General features: G+C 37.0%; 1 protein-coding gene across 2 annotated transcripts in view; it reads right to left on the reverse strand.

Moving 5' to 3' along the window:
• The window catches only part of dis3l2 (DIS3 like 3'-5' exoribonuclease 2), a 55010-nt gene that overhangs the window by 8006 nt on the left and 29753 nt on the right, over positions 1-17251 (reverse strand). For both annotated transcript variants that reach the window (XM_056472549.1, XM_056472555.1), the window contains exons 12-17: positions 16431-16538; positions 14291-14524; positions 7791-7870; positions 7348-7531; positions 6737-6823; positions 3060-3207 (exon numbers count right to left, since the gene is read on the reverse strand). In XM_056472549.1, the coding sequence (XP_056328524.1) occupies positions 3060-3207; positions 6737-6823; positions 7348-7531; positions 7791-7870; positions 14291-14524; positions 16431-16538 (841 nt within the window). The remainder of the gene's footprint in view (positions 1-3059; positions 3208-6736; positions 6824-7347; positions 7532-7790; positions 7871-14290; positions 14525-16430; positions 16539-17251) is intronic.

The raw sequence follows: 17251 nt of genomic DNA on the forward strand, positions 1-17251 counted from the left end.
GCTGTAGTTCCTTGCAGTTTGCGTACGTAAACGCAACATCGTAAGGAATATTACGTGTTTGTTGCTCCAAATGTGCCGCCGAGCAACATTCTGGTGAACACCGGCACGGACTGGCGCCTGGTCAGCACGTGCACTCCCTGAGGCAAGGTCTCCGTGCACCCTATGCAGAGAGCAATACGGGCTCTGAGGACCCTCAGGGAAACACGGGAGGCTGGTATAGTGGGACCTGTTGCCAGGTTTATGGTGGGTGGGAGCAGCGTGGCCCACTTTAGCTTCTATTTTAAACTATAATTTGAAACTTTAGTTTACTGTGGTTTAAAATAGACAATAGGGGAATGATGGAATGTTTTCTTTTGTCTTTAGCAGAGTTATTGAACAAAGAAGACTTAATTTAACTGTGTGTTGCACTGTGGTCAAGCCAGCCTGGAGAGAAGACTTTTTATTTACAACACAACAGTTTTAATAACTATTTTCCAACTCATTTCTTTTCTTTGGTGACAGCATAATAAGTATTTTTACTTGTTTTGCAAGATACTAGTATTCAGCTTAAAGTGCAATTTACAGGTTTAATAGGTTAATCAAGCAAGTCATTGGACAACAGTGGTTTGTTCTGTAACCAATCGAGAAAAGGAAAAAAATCTTAAGGGGGCTAATAATGTTGACCCAGTGGTAAAAAAAAAACTACTTTTATTTCTGCCAAACTAAAAGAAATAAGACTTTCCCCAGTCAGAAGGAAAAAAATATATCAGAAAATACTGTGAAAATGTCCTTGGTCTGTTCAACAGCACTATATTTGAAAAAGAATACAGATTTCACAGATTTCATTTTTAGAAGACTGAGAAACTTTTTATTTTCTTCAAAACAAGATTTTAAAAATACTTTATTGCCACCCAGTGGAATATAATGAAAACTTCAGAAAGAACAGACCAAACCGCAACACAAATAAAACCTTAAAATGCAATGAACAGAAATATGCAATATCCTATATTATGTACCGTAAAACTGGGAGCTTTTTTTTTTTGTAAAATAAGACCATATTCATCAATCTACTCCAATGTGTGACCAGAACACTCTTCAGGACTCCTCTATGTCTCCCATTCAGTTTTTTAACTTTCTGCCCTCCATCTGAATTTTATGCGTCACCAGAATTATGTGATTGTAAATAACCAATCAAATGAAATGATGAAAGAAAGAGGAAAAACAAATAAATTATTAGGAAAGAAAAGGGAAATAATGAAATGAAGAAGATAAAAATAAAAAAGAAAGAAAAAAAATTTAAATGATGAAAGCAAGCAAGAAAGAAAATAAAGAAAATTAAGAAAGAAAGAAAAGGCAAAAAAGAAAGATGAAGGTAGAAAGATGAAAAACAAAAAAAAGAATAACTAAAAAATAAATTATTAAATTAAATAATGAAAGAAAGAAAGAAATTATGAACTGAAATGATGAAAGAAAAAGAACGTAAATTAAGAAAGAAAAAAGAAATGATGAAAATGTGAACAATTGTGAAAAAAAGAAGAAAGAAAGAAATTATGAGCTGAAATGATGAAAGAAAAAAGAAAGTAAATTAAGAAAGAAAAATGAAATGATGAAAAGACGAACAATTGTGAAAAAAAAGAAAGAAAGAAGTTATTAAATGAAATGAAGAATAAAGAAAGAAAATAAAAGGAGAGGAAAAAAGAAAGAGAAAGAAAGAACGGTAATTAAAAATGAAATTATTAAAAGAAAGATGAAAAATGGTGAAAGAAAGATGAAAAAAAGAAAGATGTAAAAAGATAGAAAAAGAAAGAAATTATAAAATGTGATGAAAATAAAGATGAAAAATGGTGAATGAAATAAAAAAATAATGACATGATGAAAATGGTGAAAGAAAGTTGAAAAAACAAAAAGAAATAAATTATTAAATGAAAGGATGAAAAAAGGAAGAAAATAAAAGGAAAGGAACAGAAACACAGAAATGAAGGGAGGAAATTAAGAAAAGAAATAATGAAAAGAAAGATAAAAATGGTGAAAATAAAAAAGAAAGATGAAAAAGAAAGCAATTATGTAATGAAATGTTGAAAAAGATAAAAAATGGTGAAAGATGAAATAAAGAAACTATGAAATGAAGAAAAAGATGAAAAGAAAGAAAATAAATGGAAAGGAAAAAGAAAGAAAGGAAGGAAAATAAATTAAATGAAATGATGAAAAAACAGTGAATAAAAGATGAAAAGAAAGATGAAAAACGGTGAAAGAAAAATGAAAAAGGAAAGAGTAAGAAATTATAAAAATTTTATGATGAAAGGAAGAAAATAAGGAAAGAAAAAAGAAAGAAAGGATGGAAGGAAAAGAAATGATAAAATGAAATGATGAAAAGAAAGATGAAAAACAGTGAAAGAAAGATAAAGAAAGAAAAAGAATAAATTTATTAAATGAAATGATAGAAGAAATTAAGAAAGAAAAAAAATTAATTATGAAACGAAGTGATGATAGAAAGAGAAAATAAAGGAAAAGAAAAAGAAAATTAAGAAATGAAATGATGAAAAGACGAGAAAATGTGAATGAAAGATAAAAAAGAAAGAAATTGTGAAATAAAACGATGAAAGAAAAAGAAAATTAAGAAATAAAATAATAAAAAGATGAAAAATTGTGAAAGAAATATGAAAAAAGAAAGAAAAAAAGAAATTAAATGAAATGAAATGATGAAAGAAAATAAAAGGAAAAGAAAGAAAGAAATTAAATGATGAAAAGAAAGATGAAAATTGGTGAAAGAAAGATGAAAAAAGAAAGAAAGAAAAGGAAATTAAGAAAGACAAAATAAATAATGAAAAGAAAGGATGAAAAAATGGTGAAAGGTGAAAAAAAGAATGAAATGGAAAAGAAAGAAGGAACAAAGAAATGAAAAGAAATTAAACAAAATGAAAATAAGAAATGAAATCAAATGAAAGAAAGAAAATAAACTGAAATAATTATTTCGGTCCACAATGGTCCTCGGAGTGCATCCCTAATGAAAACCATTCAGCAGAACGCATTCGTCAAAGCACCATTCACATGCACCCTGACCCAACAGTACAGCAACTCACTCAGAGAGGCGCCCAGCAAACGGTGCACGATGACATCAGCGTAGCGTCGTATAGGTGAAGTGAAGTGTGTGTAGAGCGGTACGTTCAGAGCATAATGACGGAACAACTTCTCATCTTTCAGAGCTCCTGCGCAGAAATACACCGCCATCTAAACAGAGCAGCATCAAATAACTTAGATTAGATCACCAGAAGTTCAGCAGAGGTCACCATTGTATCATCTTTAATTTCAGACACTTTAGCTCTATTCCAATCCCACCTAGATCACAATTCTGAGGTCTGTTCACACCAAGAATGTAGTTCTGAATGAGTGAATGGTTGAGTCTACCCTACATTATAACACTACATGGGAAATATACTGTTTGGATCAGAATCTGATAAATAAAGGTCCATAAATATTTGGATGTCGACACAATTCTAACATTTGTCTCTATACACCTACACAATGAATTTAAAATTAAACAAAATGTGCATAAACTGCAGACTGTCAGCTTTAATTTGAGGACATTTACATCCAAATCAGGTGAACGCTGTAGGAATTACAACAGTTTGTATATGTGCCTCCCACTTGTTAAGGGTCCAAAAGTAATTGGACAATTGGCTTCTAAGCTGTTCCATGGCTGTGTTAGACGCTAGAATTGTGTATATGTTCCAATATTTATGGACCTAACTGTATATATTTTGTTCATCAGTATGATCTAAAAATCTGATCCCCACATTAATAAAATGGATTGATTATTAATGCTATCCAATGCCTTTAATTAGCCAAGATCAATATAATGGCTTTTAATAGACTGGTTAGATGTGCTCGAAATAGGATGGTTAAAGCCATGGAAATGCAACAAAAGAGCTGCCAAAGTAAACAGCAAATCAGGGGGGTATTCCAAAAAGCAGGTTATGTGACATACCAGGGTAAGTTTGAGAGTAAGCAAGCTGATAACCTCAGCTTTTGGTTCCAAAAATGGAGGAAACTTTTGGGGTATGTTAAGTAGCCAAAGCAACTTAGGCTGCGTTCACACTGCCAGGCTTAGTGCTCAAATCAGATTTTTTTCTCAAATCTGATGTTTTTGCATGGCTGTTCACACTGCTCTTATGAATGTGGCCAATATCAGATTTGCAGTGTGAACAGATCCTGTTCCTAAACTGAACCGCATGCGCAAAAGTACAGATACGGACAGCACAAAATGTCTAATTATGCACACAATGTGTATACTGTATGAAGTAAGCACGTTATCAGATCATGCTTATAATTATTACTCTTTTCACAGACAACCGTGGAGTATTTCATGAACTGTAAATGATTGTTCTGCTACTACTAATGTGTATTTCGGCATTTGAGACCTAAAATAAGTCTCTTGTGATTGAAAACACTGATCATTTGTGATTTATGACAAGCGCAGCGCATGTCGCTCTGCACCAGCGGTGTAGTGAACTCATCAAGGGTTAATGAGCAGCCGCAGACTGAACTGTGAAGGTGGAGTTGGTTTATCTCCGTTTGCAGAGTTATTTCCTTTACTTCGTTATAAACAGCAGACATGTGCAGAAGGGGGGTTTGGGTGCTCGAGCACCTGCCCTTTTTTCTCTTGGCAAGAAAGTTCTCCCTCCTTTGCACACGGATCCCCTATCCGCAACACGCACGGCGCTCTTCAGCTTCCCGATCAACCCATGCCTCAATCGTTAACCAGATTAGTTAACAAGCACCAGTTTTGCCTCCAAAATCTTTTTTAAAATGAACAACCAACTTTCTATGGTACAGTAATCGTCCTGTGTGATGGATGACGCAAATGACAGAATGATGACGCATGTCGCTCAAAGATTATGTAAAAGTCGCATGAAATCCGACATAACCGTTCACACTGCGGTCGCATTGCAAAACATCAGATCCGTGTCTGATTTAAGACTACAAATGAAAGTGGCACAGATCTGACCTGAAAAGATCAGATTACATGTGGTTTGGACTGTTCACACTGTCATCACCTGAGTCACATGAGGGGGAAAAATCGGATTTGGACCACATTTGCCTGTAGTGTCAATGTAGCCTTACTCTCTGAAGATGACCTGTTCTGGAGCAGGTTATGTTCCAGAGTTTGTCTGTTTCAGAAAGTTTACGTGTTGCGTGCTCTTGTCATGAGAATTTTGATGGACTTAGAAGCACAGAAATAGTATATAATACGTTTTTTTTTTTTATCGTGAGAGGGTTATAAGTGCATAGGTTTTTTTTTTATATCCAAATGTATATTAGAATGAGCATTGTCGTTTTTCAAAAGAATCGTTAATGTTGTTAACAAACCTTTTGAAATTAAACGTGGCAAACCGCAGGTCTGCGCTTACCATAGAAAACATTCAGCGCGGCTCTTTGTTTTTGCGTCAGGGCATTTTAGGCTACTGTACAATGTGGCAATAGCATGTAGGACCATCTGTACAGTATGCCGGGCACTGAACCGTTTTATACACTTTTGTACAATTCCTTGGCCATAAACCACGATGTATCATTACACAGACGTTCTAGAGCGCCACAATCGTGTAGTGGTTAGTGCGCCATTAGAGATTACAATAGGGATCACAGCAGAGCGAGTTTGAATCTTGCATAGATAATTTTTTTCTCTTTCTCTCTCTCTGCACCCCTCACATTTTCTGTAGCCTATTTACAATATTATAAGTGGCAGCTCTGTCTTTTCTAGGAAAATATATCCATATTTAAGGATGTAGTTGTTCATATGTATGCATCTATTCACACACACCCACACACACATTTGATACATTTTGTAATATCACTTTTTTCAGGGTTTCCAAATGCTATTGGCTGCATTAATTGCAGCCTCTTTTAAAGCTCCATCTGTCAATAAAGGACACTGATAATTCGAAATCTGTTCATACTATTAATGTGTGGTTAACTTAATTTTCTTATTAAAACCTCCAACTCCGCCTCTGTAAAGTGCGTTGCCCCTTTATCTCACCGTGACTTTCAATGGGTAAGCTGCGGTCACACTGGGCTTTTCTCCCCACAGACTTCCATTCATACGCACGCAAATGCGTCAGACTAGAAACGCAGGGTCACGCATCACGTTTCGCAGGTCGCTGCGGTGCAAAGTTCAAGCTTGGTGAACTCTGACCTGCGAAATCGCATCACTTGACTGCGTGAGACCAATCGAGGATCAAAACATGACCTCTCTGGACAGAAATGTAAAATATGGACCAATCGCTCGTGTTTTTTAATGTCTAATTATCTTGTTTAATCCAGCCCTTTTTCACAGCGCCGTACGACAGAAATTCGCAAGCTCAAACTCTAGTGTGACTGAAGCTTTAAACTGCGGTCTCACTGGGCTTTTCCTCCCATAGACTTCCATTCATATGCACGCGAATGCGTCAGACTGGAAACACAAGGTCATGCGTCAAGTTTCGCATGTCGCTGCGGTGCAAACTTCAAGCTTGGTGAACTCGCAGCGCCGAACGACAGAATTTCGCACACACAAAGCCCGGTGTGACCGCAGCTTTACTCGTGAATTCGGCGATCTACTGAAAATGCCTCCAGGTGTGCGCTCATTAACCCGCAGGTATATTCAGAAGGTCAGGAGAACTCTTATCACCTGTTTTGGAACCGACATACAGTAAGCAAATTTTTGATTCATTGTTGCAGCCCTAAAATATAATTCACATTGTTAAATGCAACACATGATTACCTGCATAGGCCTGGAGCACATGTGAGTAATGACTTCTTTCCTGGCAGCTGTATACTCATCATCACCAAGATTTTCATTCAGACTTCTCTGTAATAGCAAAATATATTCAGTATTAATACAGACACACAGAGCCCTCCAATCACACAATCCCCTCTGAAACCTTATCCACAGCCCTACTAACCATATGACTTTGTTAGCTCACATTGCTAGTTTTGTGGTGACCAATTCATCTGTGCATGTCATTAAGAAATTCAAATCTGAAAATGCACCTCCTCTTTTTTTTTCCCAGTTAAATTCTTAGATTAGGTCTGTCTGAGGTATTGGGCATGGTCATGCTTGCCCCTCCAACTGTCAGTTTGACAACAAACAGAAATGGTGAGCAGGAGGAGTTTGTTAGTTTGTAATAACTCTCCCCAAACCAATTCCCCAATCTTTCTGAATGAAATGCCTACTTTACTACATCCAATCAGCTCACAGTAGAAAAAAAACAAGCCACACCCTCTGTTTTCTCATTTAATATTCAGTTTCTCTAGGAACTTATGAAAAAAATATGGTCGCAGCTTACAATTCATGTGGACTTTAATGATGTTAAAATAGTGTAAGATACCCACATGGAGTGCTCCAGATGAGGAGAAGTCAATGTCAAGGCCCATCTGGTCAAAAAACTCCTGCATGTCATCTACCATCTTGGTCTGGGGTGGCGGGTGTCTCCGAAGGAGGGCCATTTCTGGGAACGAGCGGTAGATCTGATGGCCAACCGCCATGTTTGCCAGCAGCATGAACTCCTCCACCAGTCTGCAGGACAGAGGGCATGAGATTTATTGTTTAAAAGCTCAACACGAAGGTGTTCAGAGTCACATGTTGTGCAATAGCGGGACAGAGAGTGACCACTTCAATAGCACTGAAAAAAAATTACAAACAACAAAAGGACAGAGCTGAACAAAGCTGGATTCAGACGATGAGGCAAACGTGCTGTCTTGCACTGCTTAGCAGTTAGAATTTATCACAAAACCCACAGTCAGAGTGGTATGATAGCAATTGTGTGCATACTTACTTATTGCTGTCCCGATACTGATAGACGTAACAGCCCTGAGGCATGCTGGACTCCTTATCAAGGGTGAAAGACAGCTTCAGCTGAAACCAGGAAATGACAACAACTGAATTAGATAAATATTACTGCTATATATATATATATATATATATATATATATATATATATATATATATATATATATATATATATATATATATATATATATATATATATATATACATATACATATACATACACACACACACACTATTGAAAAAAAGTTTGGGGTAAGTACAATTTTTGAAAGGTGCTGTAAGTTTTTCACTCTTCTAAAGCATAAAAATACCATAAAATGTTTGCAGATGTTTAAGAATCATGCAAAGTAAACATGTTTATCTGGAAAACAATGCTGAAGTCAGGTATTCTGCTTTGAAAATGTTTTTTTTCCGTGCCGGAACATCTGTCTTTGTTTTGGTCATTTTAACCTGCCCAATACCAGTTTGAAACCACTCTGAAAGCCTGCGTCCGTGATCGAAATGCGGCCTCTGGTGGACAGTAGCAGACTCAGAGGTCCACATGAGGTTATTAATTAACCAATAATATAAATATTACAAACATAAACATTAGGTGAGCAGGTTACATTGTAACCCCGTGTCCTAACAACACGCTTTGTGATGAGATTTGCAGTGATAAGCAATTTGGCTGTTTGCACCAGATGCAACATGACAGAAATTTTAATACAGCCATTCAGAAGCACAAAATAGTGCACTTACTGCAGACCAGCAAAATAGTAAGATTTAAAATGTATTTAATACATATTAAACCTCCTTAACATTATTAAATGTACATGCTGAATCACTGATATGCGTTTAGTTCTGAAGTTCAATTTCATTTATTTATTTTTTTTCAGTTTCAGTTTATTTTATTTTCAAGATCTTAGGTGAACTATCTGCTGCTGCTGCTGCTATCAGTATATGGCAATAAATGCCATGTAAAATGGCATTCAAACTCACATTGTTAGCATTTAACACTGAATAAAGCACATTAAACTTCTCCATTTCCACCTGGGGATACTCTTCCCGAGGCCCTCAGACTATGCAGAGTCACTGATTCGATCCAAGACCAACGACGAGATGATCCCAAGGTTTTTATATCCTGGACCTGGCCGAATCCTGAGCAGCTACTGTGATGGTCATGGAGGAGTGGAGAACATGAGACTGATTCCTGTGACGCTCCAGAGACAGACGAGTCTTCGCTGAGGCCAGCTTCCAGCCTCCGCCACTGAGACTACAGCTCTGCACAAAAGTTTGGCCAGCGGAGAAATTAAAATGGTCGTGCCCAACTGAGCCTGGTTTCTCTCAAGGTTTTTTTTCTTCACTTCCGCCTTTAGTGAAGTTTTTTTTCCCTCTCCGCTGTCGCCACTGGCTTGCATGTTTCGGGATCTATAGAGCTGCGCATCGTTGGATTTGCTCTTCAGTATTTGGACTCTCAGTAGTGATTATTAAACCACACTGAACTGAACTAAACTGCACTGAACTCAACACTATAAACTGAACTACACTGTTCCTATTTACTGTGACCTTTTATGTGAAGCTGCTTTGACACAATCTACATTGTATAAGCGCTATACAAATAAAGGTGAATTGAAGTGAATTGAAATTGAACATGAGGTGTACCTAAGGTGATCATTGTCAGTTTTCTGTTGTTCACCTATGAGAAATAGAAGCTGTTTCTAATAGATCAATTATAGGTGTTGGTTAGGATAAAAACTCCTTTTAATGTAGAAAATATTCCTTCTATCACATGCATTTGCTTTTTTATTTAGAACATAGTTTAAATCACATGCTCCTGTAGTCAATCTGGCAACCTGCGCTTGCGTTTGTTTTGATTCAGGAGTGAATACCTAGTTCAACCGCTGGGTGTCAAACTTACCTACTGCACCTTTAAATGTTTTAAAATAAGCTTCTAATGCTCACCAAGGTTGTATTTATTTAATCAAAAATACAGCTCAAATTGTAAAATTGTGAAACGTTATTGCACTATAAACAACAGTTTGAAAGTGGTTTCTAATTTAATTTAATAATTAATTCCAGAGTTTGTATGTTCTCCCTGTGTTGGCGTTCGTTTCCTCCGGGTGCTCCGGTTTTCCCCACAGTCCAAAGACATGCGCTATAGGTGAATTGGGTAAGCTAAATTGTCCGTAGTCTATATGTATCCTGGTCCTCCAGGTTGGGGGTTAAGTGTTGGGTTAACAACCCACCTCATAAAAATATGATGCGGCTAAATATTAACTTTGATATAAATGGCCCGGGGAGTGAGTAAGTAATACAAATTATAAATATTTAAGTATTTTGATTTTTATTCATTCATTCATTTTCTTTTTGACTTAGTCCCTTTTATTAATCCGGGGTCGCCACGGCGGAATGAAACGCCAACTTATCCAGCCCATGTTTTATGCAGCGGATGCCCTTCCAGCCGCAACCTATCTCTGGGAAACATCCAAACACACTCACTCCCACTCGTACACTACGGACAATTTTAGCCTACCCAATTCACCTGTACTGCATGTCTTTGGACTGTGGGGGAAACCGGAGCACCCGGAGGAAACCCACGCCAACGCAGGGAGAACATGCAAACTCCACACAGAAATGCCAACTGACCGAGCCGAGGCTCGAACCAGCGACCTTCTTGCTGTGAGGTGACAGCGCCACTGCGTCGCCTATTTTGATTTTGTATTTTATTTATATATTGTATTTTATTTGGAACATACAGTTGAAGTCTGAATTATTTTCCCCTCTGTTTATTTTCAATTTCTGTTTAGCAGAGAGAAGTTTTCAACACATTTCTAAACATTATAGTTTTAATACCTCATTTCTAATAACTGATTTATTTTATCTTTGTCATGATGACAGTAAATAATATTTGACTAGGTATTTTTCAAGACACTTCTGTACAGCTTAAAGTGACATTTAAAGGCTTAACTAGGTTCATTAGGTTAACTAGGCAGGTTAGGGTAATTAGGCAAGTTATTGTATAATGATGGTTTGTTCTGTAGACTATCGAAAAAATATAGCTTAAAAAGGGTAATAATTTTGACATTAAAATGTTTTTTATAAAATTAAAAACTGCTTTTATTCTAGCTGAAATAAAACCAATAAGACTTTCTCCAGAAGAAAAAAACATTATCTGACATACTGTGAAAATTTCCTTGCTCTGTTAAACGTCATTTGGAAAATATTTAAAAAAGATAAAAAAAATTCAAAGGGGGGCTAATAATTCTGACTTCAACAGTATATGACGTCTTAAAGTTTTTTTTTTTAACTTATTTTTTGTCATTTTGACCGTCTTAAACAGTATAAAAAAACGATCTGTTGATTAAAAATAAGTCCAGAAGTTTTCTTTAATTATTTCTTTATTATTCACCAACACGATTGCTACTAGTTATATTTATGGTGATAAACAAAAGGATTTTTTTCCTTTTATAATAAAATAATAAATATAATAAAATAATAAATATATGAATTGTTAAAAAAAGTTTAACAAAAAGTCAAATAAAAGAAAATGTTCATGTCTGCTTTAATATTAAAAAACCCTAAGATTTAAAAATGTAATCCAGAGCATTAAGTTGGATCTACAACATTGAGCAAAAACTTTAAGTCAGTTTCCAGAGGGCCTAACTGACTATGGCAGAAGCAACATTCAAAAATACAATTTTAATCATAAATGCATTACTTTACAGCAAGAAAAGTATTTTGCATAAGCTAAAGTTTATTAATAGAGGATGCTGGGGAACCAGCGAACAGAGCATTACAGTAATCCAGCCTAGAAGTCATGAAAGCATGAACTAGCTTTTCTGCATCTGAGATGGATAGCATACTTCGTAACTTAGCGATATTTCTCAGATGAAAGAAAGCAGTTTTTGTGACATGGGATATATGATTTTCAAAAGTTAAATTGCTGTCTAATATGACACCCAGATCTTTTATAGTAGAGCTAACGCTAACTTTGTGTCACTCTATTGGCAGGTCAAGTTGTGAGATCTGCTGTGTACAGGATTTAGGCCCAATAAGTAATAACTCTGTTTTGTCTGAGTTTAAGAGAAGATAATTGTTGGTCATCCAGTCTTTAACATCTTTAATACACTCAGTTAGCTTAAACAGTTCAGACGTCTCATCAGGTTTTATTGAAATATATAATTGAGTATCATCTGCATAGTAGTGAATGCTGATCCCGTGATGTCTCCCAGGGCTAGCATGTACATTGTAAACAGCAAAGGGCCCAAAACTGAGCTTTAAGGGACCTCATACTTTACTGGGCTGACTTGTGAAAGCTGTCAATTTATATTTATAAACTGGTAACGGTCAACCAAGCAGGCATTTCATTTGAAATTGTTTTAGGGTGCTTTCACACCTAGACTTTTGTTTTGTAACCTGGCGCGTTTCCCCAGTTAGCGCGGTTCATTTGGCATATGTGAATCCAGCAATCGCGCTCGGATCCGCGCCAAAACAATCGGTCCAAGATCGCCTGAATGAGGTGGTCTCGGGTCGATTGAAATGAACTCTGGAGTGGATCGATTGTAGTGAGAAAGCAAAACGATCCGAGTTCGGCTATATCACAGTGTATCATGGATATGTAATAGGCATATATATCGCTATATGTTTGGTGGGATGTCATTCCTACCGGTAAATGTGCATTTCATGTCAAATAAGCAAGTGAAAGCATGCTGAACTATTAACGAGAGCTGTTTATCCATTAGGAAAATTGACCAAACTGCAGTCTTGGTTTATCTGTTATTTCTCTCTATAATGTAAAGCCTATAATGCTTAATTCTAGCCAAGAGCTATGTTTGAGAAAGTCTTACCTCTGATTTATACTTTGTGATGATGTCTGTGGTTGTCGCCATTCAAAATTAAAGGCCAGACTTTCGCTTATAAAGTCTTAATGCTCATCGTCATAAATGAAAATAAGGATGCATGACAGCTGAGCAGGACTCTGCAAAATAAACCGTGAAACTCTGACCAATGTGTGGAGAGTTTACTTGCACGTGACTTGTTTTAGCTCTTTTGGTCCGTTTAGAAACTTTACCGTGTGAAAGCGAACCGCACCAAGAACAAAGAGCAAAAGTGTAACAATTTTAATCCCTGTTTCGGAACAGAACAGGTGTGAAAGCACCCTTAAACTGTTGGTGTTTACAAATCTATTTTAAGTTTTTTTGTACTGAACCATACATTCTGTGTATTTTTACACCCCTACTGGATAGAAGGATACAATTACAATAACAACCATATCATTTATTAATAAAAAAAGAGGAGCATTCAACCACACTTCCAGACTTTATAATCACACACTTGTGAATGGAAATGTTTTTCATTAGCGTCACCAAAAATATTTCCATTACGTAATACCTGTTATTATGAGGATGTTTCAGATTGTAGGGAGTACATTTGGTTGCTGTGTCTCAGTGATGGATCTGTTTGGGTAGTGATTCCTTCAGGTTGTTTTACTCGTTTAGTTGATACTAGGATAATTTGGCACTGCCATAGGGTTGTTCAAATCTGATTCCTCTTTACTCATAACAAACACTCCATCATGGACACAATCCACTTTGTTTTTCATTACCAATATCTGTCATGCAACTCAATAGACTACCTGACAAAAGGTATCCAAATTTTAGGAACAACAAATAACTTGACTTCTAGTTGATCATTTGGTGTCAGAAGTGGCTTATATGAAAGGCAAAGGCCTCTAGATTACGCTTAATTTACCAAAATAAAATATGATCGTGTCTTCATTTTTAATGATTTAATTGGGACAGTAAGGTCTGACTTTGCTGAGACGCTTCATTTTTGCATATCGTAAAACACTATGAACAGCAGCTACGCTAACTGATTTCTTTATTCTCCATTTCCACCTGGGAATACTCATCCCGAGGCCCCTACAGATTATGCAGCACCATTGATGTGATCCAAGACCTGTGAAGAAATGATGCCAAGGCATCCATAATCCTGGACCAGGCCTTATCCTGAGCAGATGCTGTGGGGGTCATGAAGGAGCTGAGAGTTCCAAACTGGACAATTATGAACTCAGAATGACGGAATTACGTTCTAACAGAGGCTACATGTGCTGCTGAACATTAAAGATACAGATGAGAGGTTTGCACTGACGTTACAGTAGGCTATTTCGCATCATTGATCTGCAGTTATAATCAAATCAAATGTTCATAGAAAGGTTAGTAATGAACATTTATACACAAGCATTTATATGTATAAAGCATCTGCTTTTGTGAGAAGTGCTTATATGATATGTGAACGACCGGTCCAGCTTTACTGTAGACATTTTCTCAAGCAAGAATTATGTTGACTGAAATTTCCTGTCCTACACCACGCCCACCGAAAGATTATCATTGGTACCCTTTTAGCAGTGGAAATGCAAGCCTGATAAAGGTGACCCAAACCGACCCGTACCACTCAGTGGAAACGGGCTATAAAAGACCAGAGCAAAGAGAGACTGGTGTGTCTGACCTGATCAAGTCGCAGAGCGCCACCCTCGAAGCGCTGGGCTCGGAGCTGTTTGGCGATGTTGTGCAGGTTGAGGACGGCCTCTTGTATCTCGATGATGCTGTGGTTTGGGGAACAGGTCGGCAGTTCTTCAGGACTAAAGTGCTTGTCAGGAGCTTCAATCATACTCTGAGCATGATCATAACTCAACTTAATGCAGGAACAGATTACGGTTCGCCCAAACCACTCACTCAAAATCTGTAGAATAGAGAGTAAACAATACTATTAAAAAGCAGTACTCTGAGATGAGATGGTCATCATATACAGTTGAAGTCAGAATTATTAGTATTTTTGTTTCTTTTTCAAATATTTCCCAAATGATGTTTAATTTTGAGAGTCTAAAGTCAAATGCAGTTCTTTTTCTGTCTTTGTTTGAAGACTAAAAGTAGTTTTAAAAAAGGCTGAGTATAAAGGTCATGCTACTTGCATGGACCCCTAAATACAATGGCTGTGAGAGAGGAACAGTTTCATAAACATCTTTCAGCCTTCACTGCTTTCTATTTTCCACAAACAGAAAAACAAAAATCGAATGGAAAAATGTTTAGAAAAGACACGGATGAAGTTGAAAATGTGGGGGGGGGGGGGGGGGGGGTCGCGGATATAACTGAGGACACGGGTATTGAAAGAGGTGTCGCGGACTCCGCCCTCACTATTCTGCCGCCTAGGTCGCCTCTATGGACGCGTCGGCCCTGCCTCCAATTCGCTCATGTTGCTAATGCTGAAATCACACTGCACGGTTTTAGCCCTGCTTTTCGCTCACTGACAAATTTTGAGAAATCAGACACAAATGCCTAAAATTGGAGGCAAATCGATGCTCGTTCATGTGAGTGGAAATTACGCAGTCTGAATTATAAAAGATGAAAATCTGTGAGAACTGCCAACATGCTGCCAATGCCTGTGAAATAGTTGGCATGCTAAATATATGGACCTGTCGCGTTTCAAAATCCTGTTATTTGTTAGGACTGAAAAACATATCAAGATACAGGGCAGTGGGGAGTTCGGGGAGAAGTTATAGATGACAATATCAGACTAAATAAGCTTTAAAAGAGCATTAAGTGAAGTTTATTCATAAACTAGTTTTGAAAGGATCATGTGCTTATGATTGATCACAGCTGGTCCTGCATTAGTCAACTCATTATTCACCAATCAGATGATTCCTAACTCACTATAAATAACCAGAGTTATCTTCATCTTGAAGAATCCCCCCCTCTTACACGTACCCCCCTCCCTTCCCCATTTTCTAGATTGGACGACACGACAGTTCAGTTCACTTAACAGCAAGAATGTCACTGGTTAAAGTACTTACTGAACCAGTCGACATGTCTGTGTTGAGTTTGCATGTTCTCCCTGTACTTGCATGGGTTTCCCTTGGGTTCCCAGTTTCCTCCCACAGTCCAAAAACACACGACATGAGTAAACTGACCATACCAAATTGGCATTATAGATGAGCTCTTAGTAAGCAGTATATCTCTCTATAGCTATCCCTATAATCTGTCATCACCTATAAACAAGTCAGGGGAGTTCTCGAGATCTGCCTGAGCTCAAACTCCCCTGCTCACAGGCTCTCTCCCGGGACAGCATGGCAAACATGCTTTATAATCAATCATCAGCTAAGTGTGAACTCTTGAAACAGAAACAAAGCAGAAAAATTTGCAGCAGCACATTGCAAAATTATTAACTGACTTCCACTTCCAACTCTGATCTAATGTTTGATCTTGGGTTATTTCATTATCACTTCTGGTCTACGTTTATTCATGTAGTCTGTATCCTCCTGTCACTGATCCATCATGCAGTATGAACACAACAGCAATTGAACGCTACCTCAGAATTTCATGCAGTCTGACCTCCATGGATATGAGATACGAATCAATCGCACGTCAAAAGCAGCGGAGTTCCAAAACAAACTCACTGATTGTGTAATCGTCATGGACCAATGGTAGCTCTAAAGTGTTTAGGAGCCTAAACAAAAGGTTGCTTTGGGGAGCTGAACTCAAAACGAATATAATTTTGGTTTGATTTAGTTTAAAATGTTGTAATTTCAGTTCATTCTTTGAATTTGTTTGAAGTATACCAGGGCCTTAAGACGTTGTCTGACACACAGTACCTTTCCCTCTGGAGAAAGCTTCCAAATGACGGAGAATGTCAGTCGATCTGTCAAAGGATTCAAGCTGCACAGTTCCTCACAGAGAAGACGAGGCAACATGGGAATCACCTGTATAACAAAAAAGAAAAATTGGAAAATCAATCAATCAATCAATCAAACAGGTTTGGATTTTGATGTGGTTTTAATTTATTATTGGACAAAATGGAGGTATTGATAATGGGACTGTTCATCCAAAAAAGGACAATTCTGCCATCTTTTATTCAATACTTCTTTTGTGTTCAAAAAACTAAACAGGTTTGAACCAGTTAAAGATGGGTAAATGATCAAAAAAATCATTTTTGGCTGAACTATCCCTTTCATTGTCATTGTTAATCAGGAACTTGGGTGTGTATTTGACATCAAGCCGTCATTTGAGTCCCACATTTCTAGCTTCTATAAAACAGTGTTTTGTTTGTTTGTTTTCTCATCTTTAAAACATATTCATATGATGAAATATACTCAAAAAATGTCTTTTGTGGAAAAAGAATTTATGACATCAAAATTAAGGTTAAGTAGGTAGTTGCCCTGTAGGCCTAATGCACAAACAACAGCTAGTTATAAAGCAACAGCTAGAGTCCTCACTTAAAAGAGAAAAGTATGAGCGCATTAGCCCAGTTTTATCAACATTGCTCTATAGTACCATTAAATATTGTACATATCTTAATATGAGGTTTAGCTTCACATTTTTCTGCCTTTTTCCCATATTACATTAATTGCTTCCAGTTTTCCTTAGCTAATAGTAGAATTTTAACTAACATTGTCACTAAAATCGCTGGTGCAGT

The sequence above is a fragment of the Danio aesculapii genome, chromosome 2 (genome assembly GCF_903798145.1).
Source record: "Danio aesculapii chromosome 2, fDanAes4.1, whole genome shotgun sequence".
NCBI lineage: Eukaryota > Metazoa > Chordata > Actinopteri > Cypriniformes > Danionidae > Danio > Danio aesculapii.